This window comes from Pseudophryne corroboree, chromosome 1 (genome assembly GCF_028390025.1).
Source record: "Pseudophryne corroboree isolate aPseCor3 chromosome 1, aPseCor3.hap2, whole genome shotgun sequence".
Classification (NCBI taxonomy): domain Eukaryota; kingdom Metazoa; phylum Chordata; class Amphibia; order Anura; family Myobatrachidae; genus Pseudophryne; species Pseudophryne corroboree.
Window position 1 is genome coordinate 1,135,366,888 of NC_086444.1, and position 14,226 is coordinate 1,135,381,113.

A 14,226-nucleotide genomic window follows, 5' to 3' on the forward strand; every position below is an offset into this window, starting at 1 on the left:
TGTCATCAGAATGAGCCCTGACGAGGGTCAGCTGGAAGTGATCCCTGTTTCTGGTCATTCGCATTGTGCAGCCTGAAGCTGGCCTCTTTTGGAAGCCTCACATAGTGGTCGATAGGAAGGCTAAACAGGGAGAAAAACGGCTGAAGATTAAGGGGTTTAATTATATTGAAGAGTTCCGTTTTGTAAACTTACACCATATGGTAAGGCAGTGAGCGTTGTGCATAATTAATGCAACAGTGAGAGCAGAAAGATTATATCCCATACTGTGCCAGCAAAAAAAAATACAAAACTATATATATATATATATATATATATATATGTGTTATATATAGATATAGATATAGATATAGATAGATAGATAGATAGAGATATATATATATATATAGATATATATAGATATATATAGATATATATAGATAGATATTTTATAATGTGTATGTATGATTTAATATGACAAAAAAATTTTTTTTATTTTTGTATTGAGGAAAAGCTGTGGCCAAAGATAAAGTACCAAGCAATCAGCTCCTAACTGCCATGTTACAGGCTGTGTTTGATAAATGACAGGAACTGATTGGTACTTTCTCTCTCCAAGCCTTAGTACATCTCCCCCATAGTGATCTGTATTGTGCACAATTCCATTCCTGGTGCTCTTCTTCCAATGCAATAAATGCAAGAGTCTGAAGTCTCAGATTGTACTTCAGAGTATCTCCGCGTTTAGTTCTGACAGCCGCCATGTATTGCATCTGTTATCATGGTTGTGTCATAAAAAGGGACAAAGTTTTGGCTCTAAGTTGCACTCTAAGTAGGTGAGTGCTGGACGGGTGCCAGGAAAACCAGGGCCAACACACCTGATAAATTACAGCCTGTACCTAACTCGTGGGTGTCCTTTATATTGCCGCTAATTAATGATTCTCTTTCCTGTGTCCTGCTGTCTCCTAGGTTTGACAGACTCCTAAATTCTGTATTTCCTCCAGCCTTGGACTAGATTCCTAATATACTAATGGTTATAGCTGCCATGGCAAATGCTCATGTGCGTTTGATTGATTGAGTGCACTTTCTTGGTGCATTAATAAAGGACTCCTCAGCAGTGGACAAGTGATGTAATAAAAAGCCCCTGCATCCTCCCCGAACATTTACTGGTTTTACAGCACAAGAGTCAGTGATACTACTGATTGTTATTACAGTGCTCTTTATCTTGATTTTAATGCATTTCTAGTCAACTTGGTACACTTTGCCCCTGTGCCTTTCCCCTTGTGCTGGCGTCACTAGGGCAGATCCTCATACTTGGCCGAGACTACAGGAACAGCGTATAGTTGGTAACATATGTTGGAAGAGATTCAGCACAGGAGTAAAATACGAAGGTCTTTCCTAGGCCAATAGCAGTTATTTTGGAACTCTATTTACCAGCATGCCCTAGTAATCCGTGCAGTTTCAGCTGTTGGTCTGTATGTGATATTGGACCTGCTGCCGGCAGTAGCCTGGACACTGGTAATCTGTCAGTCTGACCGCAATGAGTACCCTGTGTGATTGTCCAGGCAGTGTTTGTCCAAGAGGTCACGGCTTTCCTTTCACTTTCAGAAGGTGTCCAGATGCGGTGTGAGGTTCGCCAAGTAACAGTTAATATTAGAATTTTTTGAAAGGCACTACAAATTGTCCATAAGGGATTGTCTGTTTATGGGATCATACTTGTTATTTATCCAGTGGGACCTCTCTGATGTATCCTTTTAAATAGGAGTGCTATTACTTTTATCCTTATCAACTCCTTGTCTGTGTGACTGATTAAATGGAGTGTAACGCCTCCGCCTCCTCCTCCTTCTGTTCTCCTTCTTTTTTTTATTTTTATTTTTTTTTAACTTGGATGGGTTTTTTAATATTTTGGTTTTTTTTTTGTTCTGTCCCCAAGTTGCGTACGTAGTGTGTCTATCATGCGTACGACTTAAGGGCCCCATACACTAGAATGATAATACCCGATTTCGGGCATTCGGCCCGATATATCAGATGAAATCGGGCATTTTGGAGGTGGATCCGATCCGATGTGCGTTCCCGTGAGCACCGGATCGGATCCTCCAGATTGACCGTGCTGCACTAACGATCATGTCTGACCCTGCAGGCATGGCTGCGATCGCCCAGGATACATCGTAGGCAAAAGCACAGCATACGATGTATCTTGGCTGATCCTGCCACCTGGGAGGCTGCCGGGGTGATCGCCTGCGACATGACGGTCGGACATGTTGCGTTATTGTATGGGGCCCTTTAATCTGTTCTCCTTGTCTGCACCATAAGTGGCAGGCATTCATCAGCACAGCTCATTGTCTCGGCTGATGTTTGACCCTTCCAGGAGATGAGTTGCACAGAGAACTATTTCAGTTGGTCCAGAATTTGGACTTCCCCCAAATTCATCTGATGGCAAAAATGCAGAACACTAAAGTGGATCAGTATTACTACAGAATTATACCAGAGTGCAAGTAATGTTTCTCTGTCTGTTCCATGAAAATTCAGACTTGTGCAGTATATGTTTTAGATATCATTTCCTGAATGTAGCTGTGGAGGGTACCGAGGTCATTCAATGTAGGCTCCACTGAACAACTTTGGCCTCTGCCACCGGTTAGATCTTCTGCATCGGAGACCAATTATTTTTACCAGACCTTGACCACCACCTCTTGCTTGCTGTGGAGATTGAGCAGCTCGTTCCAGAGATGTGGGGGACGGAGTCTCTGACTAGGTGACTGGTGTGCATCTTCAAGCTTGGAAACCGTTTTTCTTCAGTTTACTATGGAATTTAGAGGAGATTCATCCGGTGCTGCAGAGACTGATTCTAATTCCTGCTACCATGTTCTTCATTTTCTTCAGGCTGTCTTCAACAGGGGCCCAGTCCCTCACTACCTTGAAGGTTCAGTTGCCTGTGCTTGGTGTTTTACTAGTAACCGGACTCAAATTTTACCTTCATGGAGGAAGCCGTGCAGACTATTCACCCTCCTATCATTGCTTTTGTAGCACTCTGGGATCACATCGGTTTACTTTTTCCAGAGTGGATGAATTCAGAAAGCCGGACCAGCTGTTCGTCCTTCCTATGGGACCCCATATAGGGCATGCTCTATCCAAATAGCCTCTTGCAGGATGGATCTGGCATTGTTTACCCAGGCCTATGTGATGAGTGGGCATGAGGTGTGAGGTGGCAGGATTCTAAGGGAGCATTCTACAAGGCTGATTCTCCGCCCTGTCTATACTCGGCTGACTAAGGAGTTAACACAATCATGTAAGGCTGTCTTGGCGTACTTCAAGAAAATTAAATTAACTTAATTCTTGCATTTGTCTGCCAGGCCGCAGAGTCTGATAGCATGCAGGGAAGTGTCCTGCCCAATACAAGAGACAAAAGCTTTACTGTATGTGGGTTAGATGCTTGGCTGCCACTTGTCACACTTGCTCACAGAACCAGGACTTAGAACCTTCCACAAAGCTGTTCTGATAGTGCTCTCCTGTAGTTGTCAGCGCAGCTGTACCAGGAGCTGAGTGAAGGTAAGGGTTGGTATTCCGGGACATGGAGACCCACTGAAGGAATGAGTAGGAGCTGGTGGGCAAGGTTAAATAGCTGGTGCAATACATGGGGGCAAAAGGGGATGATATGAGAGTTGCATATTGGTGCATTTTTTATTTTTTTGCTATATCTTTTTCCAAACTTCAGTAGATGATTTAGTTGGCATAGTCGATGTTTGGTGACCTCGGCGATATGTTATCTCACTTCTGTTTATGCAGAAATAGTTACAATGTTTATTAAAGCGCTAGATCCTTTGTTCATTAGTGAAGACTGCTGTTATATCATCCAGTATCTTTGTTTAGACTAGGACAGTATTTAGAACATTGCGTTTCCTCTGTTTGTTTTGTTTCTAAATTTATAAATGAAAATGCTGCCGCTCATTTCTTCATTACTACCCTTCAGTACTACCATGGTTCTACACAGAGCCAGAGTAGCAATAATGATCTATACAGAGATTGTTATGAAAGGATTATGCAATCAGTTACTTACAATACATCTGTCAATTATCTTTCTGCAAGCACACAATATTAATTGTCATCTGTGTCTGTTTCTCCAGGAATATGAAGAGCGAATAGGATGCACTTCAAAGTCTCCATCTCCAAAACAGAATGTGAGGAAGAACCTGGTGTTTGAACCCCTGTCCACGACTGCTCTTATATTGGAAGACCGGCCAGCGTGAGTGATACCTGTTTTATTGTACATCACAAAAAGCTTACTGACCATAAAAAATAAGTCACTTTTTCACCCGTCATTAAATTATTATTATTTTTTGTGTTGGTAAGCCAATGTCAGTCACTACCCCTCTTCTGTCACTACAATATTTACATAGTGGGGAGTTCCAGTTCACCATAGTGTACATGCATTGGGGCGGATTCAGTTGTTCTTTGTGCTCCTTGTTGGGCATCTATTGGAGCTATTCAATTGTTGCTCCAATAAGTCTTTTTTTTTTTTTTTTAGTTTTTAGTTTTTGTCACACTTGAAATTACTTAAAATGATTGGCTCTTACACCACCTTCTGCAGCTAATTACTATATGTTGCTTCATCTTTCTGGCTTTGTTTGGTTCTGTTATGCTCTGCTATGTATTTATAGCTTGGTGCAGGGCTGTGGTGTTTTTGTTATCCTGAGATGCAACAGATCTTTACTATATACCCAGATTGGAACATATAGCAGGCAGAGGAGTAGGAGGCACCTCTCTCCCTCATAGCTCCCCCCCAAGCGAGGACACGTCTAGCATATAATGGCGCGGCACAATGTTTGCTGTTTTTTGTTTGTGGTCTTTGAATGAGCACTGTGTAAATAAAACCTTCTGTACTGTACTTTCTAATGATGCTCTTTTAATGCATCCGTATTAGATCAGCGCAGAACATGAAGCACTGTGTGACTGGTGCTCCTTATTACAGCCAATGTGTAGTTGGTACGTTCAGGCATATGCACACTGACCGAGCAATGTGTCTGTTCTTCCCAGAAACCTGCCAGCCAAACCAGCAGAGGAGGCCCAGAAGCACAGACAGGAATATGAAGAAATGGTGGCCCAAGCTAAACGGAGAGGTAAATCCTATACAGACCAGTATGGTCAGTGCATTGCCGCTGTCCAACTACAACTCCCATGATCCTCAGTGTCAGAGAGAATTGGAATATGCCTACAGTGGGTGATCAGTCTGTGTTTATATGACTGCATTGGGTTATGTGAGTGAAGTTTGCATATGTCTTTTAGGAGGAGCGCAGACTCTCAGTAATGTTACAGGTTTGTGACTCAGTGATTATTTAAATATATATGATCATCTAGAGAGCCATAGATCTATATTCCGCCAGCAGCCAGTCTGCTTTCAGCAATGTATGAAAAAAAAAAAAAAAAAAGATGTAAAAAGATTGCTGTTTGCAAAAACTGTTTATTTTTTATTCCTGTGTTATGGCATCTGGTTACGGCAGGGGGAAAATAAATCCATCAGGTGCTGTCCTGTACAAAATGATGCAAAATGTCCAAGCAGGAGTTTGGGTGTCAAATGTTGAAAGTTACAATTTGCAGGTTTTTTTTTTTTTTAAAGTATTGCATCATTTTGGTAATTTGCATTGGCTCACTTCTCGTTAGTTTCAACAGTTGTCATGCCTTTTTTTTTTTTTTTTTGTCTCGCACATGCTGCTATAGTTGCAGTGTATTAAAAGGCTAGGGCTGATGGCTGTATTTCTTTCTGTACTGCACTGGATATTTATGGTGTTTAGACGGGTTCACTACGATATGCCGGCGGTCGGGCTCCCGGCGCCCAGCATACCGGCGCCGGCTTACCGACAGTGTGGCGAGCGCAAATGAGCCCCTTGCGGGCTCACTGCGCTCGCCACGCTACAGGCACGGTGGCACGCTACGCGCGCCACACTATTTTATTCTCCCTCCAGGGGGGTCGTGGACCCCCACGAGGGAGAATAAGTGTCTGTATGCCGGCTGTCGGGGATCCCGACAGCCGGCATACTGAAGACCACCCGTTTAGACAATAATGCATCACACAGAGATGGCGCTGCCTTCATTGAAGCCGATGGACGAGAGTTTTCCAACTTCAGATTGTTTTGGGAAATGCTGCCATCCAGCCGCTCTCACCCACTGTTCTCCTCTGCTTCACTACTCACTCTCAGGTGTTTCTCTACCTTTACTGGAGCTCACATTTTCTCTCTACCTCTCCGGAAACCAATTATTTGCTTACTCTCCCCAACCACGTTGCTTGCCTGCACCTTCTGCCTTCCCTTACACTGTCTAAAGGACTGGAAATAGAGTTGGTAGCATACAGTCAAAATCGTAAGAAAAAGTTAGCACATATCGCACCGTGTGTACACAGCTTGCGATACCGATGCGCGCTCCTGCAGGGTCGGTATTGCAAGAAAAGATGGACTCTGCTGGCAAGCCAATTTTGACTATATTATGTACAATCTAGTTTCTAGTATAGTCAAAATTTATATATAGTCAAAATTGTACATAGTCAAAATTGCACCGTGTACAGTCAATAGCTGTGGTTCTGGGCTCCAGGGAGTTCAAGGGAAATCGCAAAATCCGCGTTTAGCCAGAATTGCACCTTTTAGATAGCCTTAAAGAGCTATGGGAAAAAAAACATTACCATGCTAGGAAATGAATCCCCCCTACACAGCTTTTCAGTAAGGACATGCTAAAACTGTGTCAGGCCATGCTGGGATGTGTAGTTCCACAGCAGATGGGCTGCCAGACATTGCCTACCTGTGAAATAGATTTTATATTTACCCCGGTTTAATTTGGAAAAATCTGCGTTTCGTTATGTTACGGTTCCTTAATATTGTTGGATAAAAAATGACATTATAGGCGTATGCAATAAAAACAGCTGTTACAAAATCATTTGCCAGGACAGATAGTAATTTAACTTCCCAGATTCATCTTTTTTAAAATAAGGACAACTGGCTCTGGGCATGTGAGCCGATCTGGAAAACCTTGGGTTAATGAGTGCTAGTCGCTAAGGTCTTTGATTAACTTTCTGTCTGGAACTTGTATCCTGACAAATGTCCAACAGTCCGATCAATACAGAGTTCTGTAGACACTCGTGCAAATGTGCATGTTTTATTCATAGGCGGGAGAAGTCCGTTAACCGTGTACATTTCCTGCCTCGCGTAATGGTGTACAGAGGCGATACAGCCAGTAACTCATTGCATTATGTACATACATGACAGATTGAATGCCAGGATACAGTGTCTGAGTGCCGCCTGTCTGCAGCTACTACCCTGCTCTCTCTCTGATATTCATCTCTACCATCAATTCTTCCTGACGTTCACATTGCCTTTATGCACACTCAGAAACCAGTCCCTGTTATACCCCTTTTCCACTAGCTTTTTTAAACACGGGTAAATGCGCGGGGGCGGGCATTTACCCGTGTTTTTCCCTAGTGGAAACGGGTCCCCCGGCAAATTCCCGGATCAAGTGATCCGGGAATCCTACCTGGGTAGCTAGCCGGGTTGAACACGTGTTCAACCCGGCTAGCTGTCTAGTGTGAACGGGAGCCGCGCCGAGGCGACACAGCTCCCGTTCACAGTGCATAGGGAGGGCAGCGCTGGAAGATCATGTGATCTCCCAGCTCCGCCCCTGCCGAGTCACTAGCGTGTCACCAACCCGGCAATTGCCGGGTTGGTGAGCGCTGTCTGCAGGGGGCTGTAGCACGGGTCGCAGCCGTGTCAGGCGACACTGCTGCGACCCGTGCTACGCTAGTGGAAAAGGGGTATTACATGCACACATCCATTAGAAATATTCTTTTTGTCTACATTGATACAGAGATCCTGGGGACTGAAAGCAGCAGCCAACTGTAATTTGCTTTAGTTTTGTCACATTGGGGCAGACGTATTAAGCCTGGAGAAGGGATGAAGCAGTGATGGTCACAAGCACCAGCCAATCAGCTCCTGTCATTTTTTTTTCCAAATCTGTAATGATTGGCTGGTGCATTATCACCTTGCGCTTATCACTGATTTATCACTTCTTTATCCCTTCTCCAGGTTAATACGTCTGCCCCACTGTGCAGGTCAGCCATAGCTGGTGGCCCTCACATTCCTTTGAACCAGGTTGTTTTGATGGACCCACCAGGCTGCATAAATCACCGTTGCATGCTTAATGTTCTATTTGTGAGGGGCGCCTCCACTACCTAGAATATCTTGCATGAGGTTGGATTTCTAATCTAAAAGTAGTTTGCAAATATGAAGTGTTGAACTGGACTTTACAGACATTATCCAGGTATACGGACATGTTTTATGAGTAAAAAAAAAGAAAAGTTATGTGCCATATATACTGTACGATGTTGATGAGATTAAATCGGAACAAATTTGTTTAATGATTGTGAGGTACCAAAGATAAATAGTGACTCTTCTGTATCAGACCTGCTATAGGCCCACCAGGGGATACACTGTTATTTTAAAGATCAGGTCAAAACCATAGTAAGTATAACGCGGAATGATCTTCCAGGTGTGTTTTTATACTGGTGCTGGATTGCAACCCCTGTGACCTGCCTTTACAAAAGTTCCCTAGTAGCTGCCTCAGTAAGTGCAATGTAGACCGTTCTATATAAATAATGTAGTGAAGTCTTCACTTATTCATGAAGAACTTTTTTTTTTTTTTGTCCTGCAGGCTATAACATACCCCTAAGAGTAGTTTACAGGGAGTTCTGTGTACTTATATTTTACATAAGAAGGCCCAGTAGCCCGTATGTTGTATATGGTTCTGTATAATATACTGGCACAGTTTACAAAAATAATTGGTCCAGTTATGGATATTTCATTCCGGCCTTTTGCATGTTACATGTTACATGTTTCAAGTTTCAAAAAAAATGCTGTAATCCAGAGTGTCCTGGCAACGTAGGCCAAACCACTGGTACATATATTATACATCAGCCTGCTTGGGAGACTTACAAATATTCTGGCATTCCAGAATAGACGTGACAGGCTGTCATTGTGAGCTGTGTTTCTGTGCCCAGATTTGATAAATCTTTTTACCTCCTGCCAGATCCCTCATTTAAAATGAGCTGATCGCAGATGGTTTCTGATGTCCCCATAGTATGGAAGAAATGTCCTTTTCATCTCGGCAATTTTAACATCTCCTGCTCTTTAGCTTTTGTGGCCCTAATACCAGTTTGTAGCATGTCCCATTTTTCTAATTATACTTTTTGATTTCAGAATACAAAGAGGCCCAGAGAAGGAAAAAACAATTGGAGGAGAGGTGTAAACTGGAAGAAAGTATTGGAAACGCTGCTTTAACGTGGAACAATGAAATTCTACCCAACTGGGAAACCTTGTAAGAGAACCTGGGCCGCCGAGGGGGCATTATACTTCTGCTACAGTAATTTGCCAATAATGCATATTTCACGTGTGCTATTTTACACTTGGATAGGTTGAGTCCGTTAACAGCAATTGGAGGTGCGATACGAGAAATGCAGGAGTGCACATATATATATTTGTGATATACACTACCACCTAAAATGCAGCTGCATTGTTTGTGTGTGTTTGTGTGTTTGTGTGTGTGCGTGTTTGTGCTCCTCTTTGGCAGCGAACAAAATTCTACGCTGTCCTCTTCTCGTAGGATTTATGTTCCAGGACCTTTGCACCCACAATTCACAGTTAATTCAATTGACCAAACTCCCCCCCCCGAATGATAGTTATACCATATCCACTATATCAGAGCAGCATAAAGTTATGTGCATGCTGGTTATGTAGAATGTATTTAGCCCTATTCTTATGAAAAGTACTGGTACATGTACCTTGGACAACTGTATCCAGAAAGTAATTTTATTTTTGTATCTGTGTAGCATTGAGGACAAATAAATGTTACACACGCTCTTCTGCTGTAGCTCTGCTTAAAAAGTAAGAGGCAATACGTAGGGGTGAATGCAGAATTTCAGAGCTGTCCTATTACCAAGCTAATCACCTGGATTAGTGGAGCTCTAGCTTTCTATGCTCAATTTTTGCATTTTTTGCAGTAGATTCAATGTTGATCTCTGGGCAGGGGCGGATTGGCCATAGGGCTCACCAGGAAGATTCTTGGTAGGTCGATGTGTCTGTTGGGCGCGTTATGTGTGTTGCCATGTGGCGCCACATGGCAGGCAGCCCACCACACTCTATACTGCATTGTCCCCATTCATTCTGTTATTCCATCTCTGCAGTGCAGCAGCTCTGCCATCCAGTGATGTTGCCATGGCTACACGGTATGTTATACCTCTTGTGCTGCCCATGTCGGGCCACTTCTACACAATAGTACAGGGCCACTTTTATATCCCAGTCTAACCCTGGTCTCCGACACAACTGCAGCAAAACACGTAAGGATGGCTGCAACTGCGTACAGTCAGACCCTATGAGGATAGATCCCGGCCCTCTCAACAGACCCCACCCCCTATCAGACCACACACCCATTAGGGCTGCTTCCATAAATTTCCAGGGCTGGTTTGCCATCCCAATCTGCTCCTGTCTCCTGGTACTGAAATATGACTTGGCATGCAGGACAGATAAAGCTAAAAGTTTTAGTTTATTTTAGGTACATCATACACATTCAGTATGGTATACTGGCGGGCGTGATACTGATTGTCCATATCCCGACGGCGGCATCCTACTCGCCAGAATGCCGGCAGCGGGGCGAGCTCGGAGTACCCTTTCAGGCTCACCACGCTGCGGGCTTGCTGCACTCTCCACAGGATCTATTCCCACTCTATGGGTGTCATGGGGTTAGTCCTGTTTTGCCGGCATTCCGGCTGGTGGCATTGTCGGCTGGCACGATAAAGTACCAACCAATCCGAACTGTCATTTTTCAAACACAGCCTGTACAACTATAGGAGCTGATTGGCTGATACTCTCTCTCTCTCTCTCTCTCTCTCTCTCTCTCTCTCTCTCTCTCTCTCTCTCTCTCTCTCTCTCTCTCTCTCTCTCTCTCTTTTAAGATAGAATTGTTAAATGCCAACATAAGATTTAATTTATAACATAGTATTGTATTAGGAGGAACAGCAAATTACCTGAGATGTGTGGTACTGAAGGACTTTCAAGTGGCATTAACACTTTTGTGCGCAGATTGTTGTTTTCGGGGGGGGTTTGCCTCTTCTCGTAAATAAAGGTTACCGTGATTTGCGCTGGGTGGACTATTGAGACACACTGGTGCCAATCAATGCTATTGCACATTTCACATTGTGTGCGCTTTGTGAAATGACTTCCATAGAATATTACTATTTGACTTAGAAATGTATCTTTATTTTTTTGTTATTGTGGGTGTTATTACATCATTTAAATGGTCACCTTTTACATAACACCACAGGCTTAATGATGGTTCTTTAGCTAGTCCTTCCAATAGACCGTGGCTGCTGCAGTATTACTCTTCTTAATTTTGGATTATCCCCCTATTCCAGTTCTCCTGCCCTCCCTTGTGACATCATGGATGTGCAGCTGCTTCCCGATACCTTAGGCTCTGAGCTTATGATATCAGCTAGCAGCAAAAGAGGACTTTGTCCATCCTGTCCCTCGCTGTAATACTGTATGGTAGAGGACTGGGTAGACCTAGGTCCACCAGGAGCCACGTAACATAGTTAATAAGGTTGAAAATAGACAAATTGTCCATCGAGTTCAACCTGTGATTTACACTAGTTTGTATAGTTCAAATATAGTGACCCTGGTGTAGTTATGTTAATAAGTTTAACAGCTATAATTCGCAATATTTCTAAAATACGTTCTTTTTTTTTAAAGATATTTCTTTCGGTTAGTAATTTATCTAATCCATTTTTAAATATATTGACTGAGTCCACTGTGGAGATAGGCAGTTTTCTATAGGTGACTGTAGCAGAGATGATCTCATACGTAACACCCTAATGCTCTAACGTAGCGCCATGTGTTGGGTGAAACACTTGTGAAGAAAATGCTTGTGCTTTCCCTCCTGCAATAGGTGCTGCTCTCGGAAAGTCCGGGAGCTGTGGTGGCAGGGAATCCCACCTAGTGTCAGAGGGAAGGTCTGGAGTTTGGCAATTGGCAATGAGTTAAATATCACACACGGTAAGACCGGAATCTGCTTAAGTTTAAGATTTGTTTCACTAAATTATGTACTAGACCAGGATGTTTGTGCACAATGGGGGGTCATTCCGAGTTGATCGCCAGCTAAAAATGTTTGCTGCGCAGCGATGATGCCAAAAAACGGCACTTCTGCACATGCGGAGCAATGCGCACGCGCGACAAACTATTACAACGAACGATGTAGTTTCACACAAGGTCTAGCGAAGCTTTTCCGTCGCACTGCTGGCCGCAGAGTGATTGACATGAAATGAGCGTTTCTGGGTGTCAACTGACCGTTTTCAGGGAGTGATCAAAAAAACGCAGGCATGGCTGGCCGAACGCAGGGCGTGTTCGTGACGTCAAAACAGGAACTGAACAGTCTGAAGTCATCGCAAGCGCTGAGTAGGTCTGAAGCTACTCTGAAACTGCACGAAATTATTTTGTAGCCGCTCTGCGATCCTTTCGTTCGCACTTCTGCTAAGCTAAAATACACTCCCAGTGGGAGGCGTCATAGCATTTGCATGGCTGCTAAAAACTGCTAGCGAGCGATCAACTCTGAATGACCCCCAATATCTTATTTACAATAAGAAAGCCGCATGGCCTTCAAAATTTTCTTAAATATCAATAATTATTACATGATTTGTATGTGTCTATTAGGTATGAGAGGCCAGGTATCGTGATTAGTGTAGTTACTCATAATCTGTATTGACTCTAACTGTCCAAGCTTGCGTTAGACTTTGGTGGAACGCTGCAAGAGACTGGTCCAATAATGTTACTGGTTACAGAATTTGTTAGCACCTGGTGTTGTCAGTCTCCCTCTTGCTTGTTTTTTCCCTGGGAAATCCTTAGGGTGATGAGATTGGAAAGGAGATGGACTGTTTTAGATAAGGATACAAATCTACATCTTCCATCATCTTTAGGTAACATTGTCCTTTTCTCATCTGAGTTTGTGGTGTTGGAGGATTAGCACTTGGCCCTAGAAGTATTAAGTATTTAACAAATCATTTGTGTGACAGTAGAAGTAAGGAGGTCTATAATATAAAATCAGTAGCCTACGAGGTTTCCTTTCATTACTGTTTGTTGTGGAAAGTTATTATAGAATGTTGTGAAAGAGTAATTGTGTATTATGTGTTTTGTAGAGCTTTATGACATATGCTTATCTCGTGCTAAGGATCGATGGAAATCACTGAGCATGGGAGGATCTGAAGTTGAAAATGAAGGTAATAGTTTCCCCAGTCTGTCACTGCTGTGATTTTATGTGGCTTTCTGCTGCTCCTCACCCTCACTATACATATCGCTATGGCTTATGTGGTTTTCTGCTGCTCCTCACCACCATATCCCTATGGGTTATTGGCTTTTTGCTGCTCCTCACCATCACTATACGTATCACTATGGCTTATGTGGCTTTCTGCTACTCCTCACCAACACTATAGGGCCCTACAGACTGGGTGACCAGCCAGTGACGGGGGGAGTGAAGTTTCTTCACTCCCCCTGGCGCCATAGCAATGCATACTAATATGGACAATCTCTCGTCCATATTGGCCTGCATGCATAAGCGACGGGGCACCAACGATGAACGAGCGCGGGGCCGCTCATCGTTGGTGCCTACTCACTGCAAGATATGAACGAGAACGTTCATATCGTGCGGTGTTATCTGCCAGTGTGTAGGGCCCTTAAACGTATCACTATGGCTTTATGTGGCTTTCTGCTGCTCCTCACCAACACTATACAGATCACTATGGCTTAGGTGGCTTTCTGCTGCTCCTCACCAACACTATACATATTGATATGATTTATTTATCTTTCTGCTGCTCACCAACATGGCTGCCACTCCCCTCCCCATGCATTTAAATGCTGTATGCTTCCAGTCTCCTGGCGCCTGTGCCATTACAGACCCAGCTATTCGTCGCCCACCCCTCTGTACACAGCATGGAGAATAGTCATACAGGTGGGGGCAGGCTGACCAATGTTCTGGCTGCACCTCTCTCTATGTACCATGGATTTGTACAGTCGTGCAGAGAGAACCTAGGTGCTGGAATGGTAAAATGCATCGTTGTTAAATCAGCAGCAGGGAAAGCCAGTGGTGGCCAGTACTATTACTTTTACATAAAGTACTACCGACAAGATATTCAGGGTTTTTTTTTAACCCCTTCTTCACCCGAGGTAGTTTGACCCATAATGA

The 14,226-nt window shown here is 43.5% G+C and overlaps 1 protein-coding gene across 5 annotated transcripts in view; it reads left to right on the plus strand.

Annotated features, from left to right (window-relative positions):
• The window catches only part of TBC1D14 (TBC1 domain family member 14), a 167,263-nt gene that overhangs the window by 121,452 nt on the left and 31,585 nt on the right, over positions 1 to 14,226 (plus strand). For all 5 annotated transcript variants that reach the window (XM_063923731.1, XM_063923722.1, XM_063923740.1 and 2 more), the window contains 5 exons: positions 4,092 to 4,210; positions 5,002 to 5,084; positions 9,201 to 9,318; positions 11,941 to 12,047; positions 13,184 to 13,264. In XM_063923731.1, coding sequence (XP_063779801.1) covers positions 4,092 to 4,210; positions 5,002 to 5,084; positions 9,201 to 9,318; positions 11,941 to 12,047; positions 13,184 to 13,264 — 508 coding nt within the window. The remainder of the gene's footprint in view (positions 1 to 4,091; positions 4,211 to 5,001; positions 5,085 to 9,200; positions 9,319 to 11,940; positions 12,048 to 13,183; positions 13,265 to 14,226) is intronic.